The sequence below is a fragment of the Pundamilia nyererei genome, unplaced genomic scaffold (genome assembly GCF_000239375.1).
Source record: "Pundamilia nyererei isolate P.nyererei 1_Seehausen unplaced genomic scaffold, PunNye1.0 scaffold00212, whole genome shotgun sequence".
NCBI classification, from domain to species: domain Eukaryota; kingdom Metazoa; phylum Chordata; class Actinopteri; order Cichliformes; family Cichlidae; genus Pundamilia; species Pundamilia nyererei.
This window is the reverse complement of record NW_005187613.1, coordinates 315,959-324,143: the sequence shown is the minus strand read 5'-3', so window position 1 is coordinate 324,143 and position 8,185 is coordinate 315,959. Positions and strand designations below refer to the sequence as shown.

Below are 8,185 nucleotides of genomic sequence, written 5' to 3'. Positions count from 1 at the left end.
ATGTGCATGTGTGTGAGACACTAACCCCTCCTTTGGTCCTCCTTGGCTCAGGTCAAACACCTGTCTGGGGTTCAGATACCACATGAAGGACTGCAAAATCTTAGTGCCCTGACCAACAGAGAAGCAGTCAGTCAGACACACTTCGTCACAGTTTTTGTTCCTGTGAGTCCACAGATATGTTCATGTTTGTTTCATTGTGGCCTCAAACATCAACAGTGACATGATTGATCACTAATGTTCTCTCTTTGGTAATGAGTTAGTTAACTACACCAAGTTATTATTTTACTTTTGTTTAGAATTGACTTTGTTTTAGTTTATATTTTAGTTATTTTTCCAGCTTTTGTCCTGTGGTTTACTGTTTTTATTTAAAATGTAAAACTTTCTGTTGCTAAAAACACCAGATCTAAATCATTTTGGACGAAAAGAGGACTACTACGAGGCCACTGACTGCATGCCTGCACTGGTGTGGATCTGTTTCAAATCTGAGTACCTGGTTTCCTCCACTCTTGGGATTGACAAACACAAGCAGGGGTTTCATAAGTGGTGATGGGATGGGTCGGATTATGAATGGCTTCCACTGTCGCCCGTCCTGTCAGAGAAAAAACAGGATCTGCTCAGATGGTCAAAAGCACAGCAGCTGTTGTTCACTGCAGTATTTAAAAAATAGAATTAAGGACCGAAAACTAAAAGCTATTTTAGCTTCTCATTAGAAGACATCTGAAGGTTTCCTGTGCCAAACTAAAAGCAAGTCATGTCCTAAAAAACAGGCTTTATTAACCAGTCATCATCACAGAAACAATATTTAATGTGTGACTGTAGAACAGTGCAGACTGTTCCCGATTTGCTGCCTCCTCATAAACGTCCTGTTACACATGAAGTGAACATGGAAGAAGCTCTGCTTTGACTTTATGAGAATTCAATAAACTGAGTGCATCTTATGCACACTCACATCAACCTTTTACTAAAACAAAAAACTAAAATAAAAATAGAAGGAAATAGAACTAGAGTTAGAAAACAGACTGATTGTGGTATTACAATCAATTACAATCATCCATAGCTATTCGTAAAAACATCCATCCATTCATCCTCTTATCATTTTCAGGGTCACGGGGGGCTGGAGCCTCTCCCAGCTGTGGCTGTGAAGGTCTTCAGCCTCCAGGTCATCGAAGTTTAAAAGAGGAGTGAAAGAAGCATCTATGTCCGCTGTGACGGAACGACCATCTTTGAACAGAGGGCGGGGCTTAACACACCAACTGTCTGCCATCTATGATACAGCTTTGAGATCCTTCCCAGACGCCTTAACGCCCACTCACATCCTGGGCCACTTGACCTCAGGAGATCACATGATAGGGTGGGGCCAGGTTTCACAATGGGCCTTGGGGACACTCATAGGGCTTAAATCTGGGACTCTCCACCAATTGTCTCTTAGAACTGAGAAGTTTCTTCGGTTCTAAGAAACGTCTTCAAGAAACTCGAACGTCCAGACGCTTTTCTTTCCAAGCTCCTCAGACTACGATGGCCTGGATGACCGAGAAGCTTCACAGACGCTGGCTGTGTCTGTCCCAGCTGGGATAGGCTCCTCCCTATATCAGCTGTCTTAGGGGGAGGGGCAGGGTACACCCTGGACAGGTCGCCAGTCTGTCGCAGAGCTAACACGTAGAGACAAACAACAACTCACACTCACATTTACACCAGTGGGCAATTTAGAATGACCAATTAACCTGACCCCACTAATGTCATGGAGAGTGGACGGAGGAACCCACGCAAACCTGGCCAGGTGGTGGAACTGAACTCAGGACCTTCTTGCTGTGAGGCAACAGTGCTCACCACCGCACCACTGTACTGCCTTTAATGGAGTCATATAGCATCTTTACAACGTGTATAAATGTAGGTAAGGCACTAACGTTGATGCATGGACTGTACAAAGATGTCAGCATGTGAACCGGGGCTGAGCTTGCCCTCCGTGTTTGGATGATATCATCGGAAACGTGCTGTTCAAAGGTTCTTTTTCCAAAAATAAAATATATAAAGTGTTCGTGTGTTGATTTAAGATGACAAAGACTCACAAACACTAGACAGGCTTCGCTGTTTGCTTAAGACGCCAGAGTTCAAGCTTCCTCTGCAGTGTGCCTTAGCCCACCCTGTAGCACAAGACTAACCTCTTTTTTGCTGCTTTTCCTCTTGAACGATGTTCTCTTTTTCTTTTTGCTGGACTTCATCGATGACTGTGAGATAGAGAAAAAGCAGCTGATTTCACATCATTTCATCAGGATGTACTGCCATCACTACTCCCCACAGTTCCTTTTATTCTATCCACACACCACTTAAAGGACCTGCAGTAACATGAAACCACTGATCTGACTGATGGCTGCCTGAATGACAGCAGACAACAAAATGACCTCATAATTGAAGCACTAAGAACAGCGTTACCTGATGGCGTTTGACCCGAATTATCCATGTGGGTGGAACTATGAGGGCAGCATGAGCACCCATTGGACAAGCTTCCTCAATTTGCTGCAGCATGAAGCAAGAAACCTTGTTGTGGTACTAATGGAAGAGATGCATGGTTATAATATGTGCATTTATTGAGCTCTGGAGACATGAACGGCATCAGTTTGGTACCCACAGCCTGTTTGCACCACGAGCAGCTGATGGCAACAATCTCTTTACTGTGGAACGCAAACTTCTGCTGGAAGCCCTGAAAGCACAGAAGGAGAAACTGCTATAACAATTAAACTTGTTTCCACTCCTGTTCAGTTAAAGATGCAAAGCAGATGTTTAGGACAACAGCGCTACTGCTCGTCAGTAAGACAATCATTTCCACACCTTCCCACACTGTCTGCATTTGCCTTCTTGTCGTCTCCGATGCACCCAGTGATGGCGAACCACAATGGGCTGAGCACACACAAAAAACACAGCAGAAATTTACAGCACTCAGAATTCAACGAACATGAGTGTTTATAGCTGTGACTGTACGATGATCCAGCTGCAGCAGCAGGTTTGAACCCCAGAGAAAGAAAGAAACCAGAACTCACCTCTCGAATATTTCTGGATCCTGATTCTCTGAATGATGGTTTACACCTGAAATTAATCTGGAGCAGAGAAGAAGAAGAGGGTTACCGGGGTCTAACGGCACAGCTGAACACTGGGCCTCTGACTGGCACACTTCCTGGGTAAGCAGCACTGACACGCCTGTGGGACCAGGCCGGTTAGGTGTCATGTGTCTTACAGTTAAGGGTCGTGACTTCCTCAACAGGACTCGCTGACAGAAAGGAACAAGCAGACGGGACCCCCCAAGCAAGAATTACGTCACACAGGTGTGACGACACACATCTTTAGTTAGCACTGTGTAGCGCTACCTCCATCCTGGCATTGTGTCTGCAACCAATCGTGGCCCTTTTCGATAGTTTCCTACACCGGAACACTTTCAGAAAGCAGCTTCAGATCAATGACCTCCTTGTGTTTTCAGATCAAAGCACCCAAACCGTCAAGATTATCAGATCATCACACCACAAGAAAAACGAGAGGACCAAATTTGAAGGATTTCAGAAAAAAGGACCCTGGCAGAAGAAGAATTTTCAGAGGACGTGTCTGCCCTGGATTAGCTTCCACCTTGATTCACTCAGTGTCTAAATACCTACACCTGTTCCCAGTGGAAATGGCATCTCCATCAACAGTAATTATTTTTGAGTGGCATATGCCAAACCACCCCTCATCCCATGCTGCTGTGCAGTGATTCATTATAATAGACTGATGTAAGGTTCAGAGCACCCACGATCAACCTGTGCATCAGGCCGAGGATCAGAGAGGAGGAGAGAGGACAGAGAAAGAAGACAAGGACGAGTTCTGTGTATCTCACTCTAAAGCTGGGGTCACTGACGGGTAGCGTGGCATCCATAAGAATAGCTTTAGAGCCGGGAAACTGCAGATCAGACAGGACGCTCAGTCAAACACAACCTGTTGTCCTCTGCTTACAAATGATGAATTCGACTGCACTGACATACAGAATCATCACCAGCTGCAATCAACACTGGATCCATGTTAGATTTCCAGGTGTGTCCAACTCCAGTCCTGGAGAGCTGCGCTCCTGCAGTTTTTAGATGCATCCTTGTTCCGACACACCTGAATCTAATGAATGGTTTGTTATCAGGCCAAACGTGATGGCTGCTGAAGAGGGAATCCAACCATCGGATTCAGCTGTGTTGGAGTAGGGATGCGTCTAAAAGCTGCAGGACTGGAGCTGCACACCCCTGCTCTAGGGAGCGTTCAGTTTGCTTCACACTTCTCTGTGATAATAAAGGCACAGAGTCTCTGGGACAGAGACTCACCTTACTGGTAGTCATAAGGACTAATATACACCTCTGTGTCTTCATGTATCCTCACAGGCAGCGTTATACCTTCTCCAGTTGTTCTATGCAGACGGTGTGAGCGACGATCTTACAGGCAGCACACTTCCTTCGACTGACAGACTTTTGCTAGAAAGAAAAAAGGGAAAAGGTGATCAGCTCTGAATAGAAACATTGATTAACAATTAAATCACATGAACAGGAGAAAAAAAAACAGGGTTCTTGTGTTGTAGTCGTTCATTTGCTTTATGAGCCTCAAAGAACAGCAGTCACTATGAAGCCTTAATTCCATCTATGACCACTGGGAGACAGTCCTGCACCACGTGAGTGAAACCACCACAGATACACAACATAGCAATGATATGACTTGACAGTATCTAAAAATATGACGGCTTTGTGCGTGTGATACAGCCAGCATGTGTCTGACAGTGATATGAGCTGACACGGTGCTGCAGGAGAGCAGCTTCAGTGTGCATGTTATTATTATAGAAACACAGTGTTTACTATCCCAGATGAATCAAAGCACTCAGGGGTTCAGGCCTCATACAGCCGGCAAATGGAAATAATAACTTTTCAGGCCAGTGGCTCAGGAGGTGGGCAGGTCTCACTCATATGCACACATTACAAGAACTATATTATCTATTGATTTACTTGTCGCTATGTCACTGAATGATAAGACAGAATACAGGAGAACCTGGGACGAGTTCATGGTTCAAACACAGAACGGCTATTTTCAACAGAACCCTGTTATTTCCTTGTGATCGGACACTGAAGGCAGCCTGCAACCAGCACAGCTCTCCCCCACAGCCTGTGGCACTGACTCGGCTGCATCTTTTTACAAACCTTTGGACTTTTCACATATTTACAGATGTTTACAAAAGCAGCACTGCACTGATTTTTTTAAAACACAGTAGTGAAAATGCTCTCCCATCACCAACTGAAAAGGTCAAAGGTCATTTGCATCTGATTAGTCAACATTTTTATGTTCACCCGATGCCGGCTGAGCCCTTCAACTAAAATGAGGCCTGTGAGATTTTGGCTATTTGATTGTCCCTGACCGGCCTGAGTGAGGTTGACGGGAATTAGGATACAGACAGAAACAAGTATACGTCATGCAGGTTTCTCCAGCCACCAAACATGAATGAGTGCCTGAGTTTACAGATGTACTGTCAATGTGGTGGAACAGCCTGTGGGAGATATTGGTTTGCTATCCCTGAACGCTAACGGCTCACATTAAAAAGAGAGACTGATGCAGAATGTAAAGTTTTTAATAAGAGCTGCACTTAAGTGTTTATGTGGTAGTGTCAGCGGTGGAGCTGTGTGGAGAGCACGCTGCTGTGTTTAAACTACCATTACAAGACTGAACATGCAGAGAAACACAAGAACTCCACTGATCCAGAGCAGAACGAGCCAAGCAGACAATGTGGACGGTTTCTCCTGGAGACAGAAGCTGGCATGCTTGGATAGGCTAGGTGTGCTAGGTTGTTCTAGTCTGAAGGAGGATCTTGTTGTCACTAATGCAAATGTCCTTCACATCTCCATCTCAGAACTTGGATGCACGTGTTCGAGCCCAAACACCCGAGATATCGCTCGCCAATCAAGAAAAACAACTGAAAAACTTCAGATGAAGTCATTAAACTACAGGCGACATAACAATCTCACTCTATAGGAAGTTAAACCCTGAAATAAATGGGAATTCTGTCAAAGGCTTTTTGGGAATGTTGACTAAACCGTGATAAAATGTTGGAGCTCTTACTGTGCAAGTCTCACATGTGAAGACTGTAACGTCTCTTCTTACCAGCAGCACTTTATAAAGACGCCGAGTGCAGCTCATTGCTCATTCAGGGTGTCCCGTTAGGACTAGGGATGGGTACCGATATCCGGTGCCATTATGGCATGAACGGTAGTAACCTGAGCTGTGATACACTCTGGATTCCAGCCAATCATTTTACCTTTCCAAGGATAGTAGGCGGGCCCAGGTTCTTTTATAGCAGAGCTACAGATTAAAAACGCCCAAGGCGAAGCGGTCAAAGTCTGGCTGTACTTCACAACAAAAAGTGCAAACTCAGCAGCAACAAGTGCTTTAAGCTGATACTCTGCATAAGAGGTAAGACCTCGAATCTGATGAAACACCTGGCGACGCATAGTGTTGTTTTAAAAGCCGAGAAATGCGCCGTATTTGATAGCTTGCTGCGAGACCTCACACCGAGCACATCTACTGCGGGTGTGGTAAATCTCCATTAGTGAGTTAGCGCGGATCGCCCGGTGCGTGGGGCTGGACGGTGGAGAAAAAGAGACTGCTAAAAATAAAAACATGAGAGGTTTGTGTTCTCCATTCTTTAAGCACCGGCACCGTGTCAAAAGTACCGGTTTGGCACCGGTATCGGATAAAACCTAAACGATACCCATCCCTAATTGGGACTGGGAGTGTGATGCACACCTGCTAACTGGTGGTGCTCATAGCTGTTTCACTGCGTCCACAGAAGCTGGAGGGGTTGACCAGTCTAAATTCTGCTTCTTGTTGCTTCCAGTAACTTGTCATTTGTTTAAAGCTGTTGCCAAGAAAACTTAACAGTATGTTTGCTGAGCAGCCAGTACACACTGTGCAAGGAGATGCTTTCACACTGATCTCCTCCAGATTGTTATGCGTGTTCTCCGTAAGTCGGTTGCTTAGTTGTTGATGTTAATGCAAGGACTTGTAGAAAGCAGCAGACATTGAGCAGGTGCATGTGGAAGCATGCGACTGTATAAACATTCAGTGTAACACAGTAAAGAAAACCTGGAGCCATGTATAAATCACACTCTACCCCAAACAGAACAAAGCGCAGTGTGAGTGCAGGCGGCTGCACAGAACTCGGCCGGGCTGGAAACACACAGGCAGATACTAACCAGTAATCTGGCAATACAGTGCTGTTCTCCCACATAGCAGTAGTCTCCAGACACGTTTGTTTCAAACCAGATATGATCTCCATACACAGCTACCTCCTACAGAGACAAACATGGAGAGAGACAAAGAAGAGCTAAGAAAAGGACAGAAGCTGAAAGAAGAGCTGCGGTTCCTACGGACCGTCAATGAAAGACCTGAAGTATCAGCTCACTGATGAAATGTGCACAGTGTTTGACAGAAGACATTTAAATCACTGTGAAAAATCCTGTGAGTGAACCACGATCAGCTAGCAAGAAAAAAAAAACCCCCATACCCAAATGTTAATATTTCATACAGTATGGTTCAGTCTAATGTGCTTCTCATTGGCAGACACAAGATGGACTGAAGACCCAATGAAATGCTTTCCTGATTCCTAAGCCTATGAAAGCCGTAGCTTTCCCTCTCCTGATAATCCAGCAGTTCTGCTGAGCAGTCTGACATGGCATAAAGAGCCGACCCTGTAGGTCTCCGTCACACTCACAGTCCAGTCCACAGTGCTGGAGATGTTTGCTTCTGGGTCGGTCCTGGTCACAGAGGATGTGCTGGGCTGACAGGGGAGATGGTGCAGACCGGACTTGGCTATGGCTTTTCTGGAAACACAAAGACCAGGAAAACTGTCAGCGTCCGAGAAAACAGAGAAAACGCAAAGTCGTCAAGGTAACAAAAGGTGACAGGAACATATGTGGAGGTCTATGCACGCACGCACGTGCAAGCAGTCGTGTGAATGCTGAGGCATTTACACTATTGTCAATGGAAAATTGCACTTAGCAGTCAGTATAAGCTTTTAGTGATATAAGTTTGCATGTGGTAGAATACTGCATGTTGACCTTTTGATGACTTAGGCTGTTGTGTGCATTCCAGAGCGCTCTGGCATGCACACCCTGGGGGCGTGGAGAGGTCGGAGCTTCTCTTA

At 45.3% G+C, this 8,185-nt stretch overlaps 1 protein-coding gene across 1 annotated transcript in view; it reads right to left on the bottom strand.

Moving 5' to 3' along the window:
* The window catches only part of LOC102200064 (diacylglycerol kinase zeta-like), a 66,087-nt gene that overhangs the window by 44,430 nt on the left and 13,472 nt on the right, over nt 1-8,185 (bottom strand). Inside the window, exons 3-12 of the mRNA XM_013914643.1 lie at nt 7,754-7,862; nt 7,236-7,331; nt 4,398-4,475; nt 3,036-3,092; nt 2,827-2,895; nt 2,627-2,698; nt 2,431-2,547; nt 2,160-2,225; nt 491-589; nt 26-108 (exon numbers count right to left, since the gene is read on the bottom strand). Of these exons, the coding sequence (XP_013770097.1) occupies nt 26-108; nt 491-589; nt 2,160-2,225; nt 2,431-2,547; nt 2,627-2,698; nt 2,827-2,895; nt 3,036-3,092; nt 4,398-4,475; nt 7,236-7,331; nt 7,754-7,862 (846 nt within the window). The remainder of the gene's footprint in view (nt 1-25; nt 109-490; nt 590-2,159; nt 2,226-2,430; nt 2,548-2,626; nt 2,699-2,826; nt 2,896-3,035; nt 3,093-4,397; nt 4,476-7,235; nt 7,332-7,753; nt 7,863-8,185) is intronic.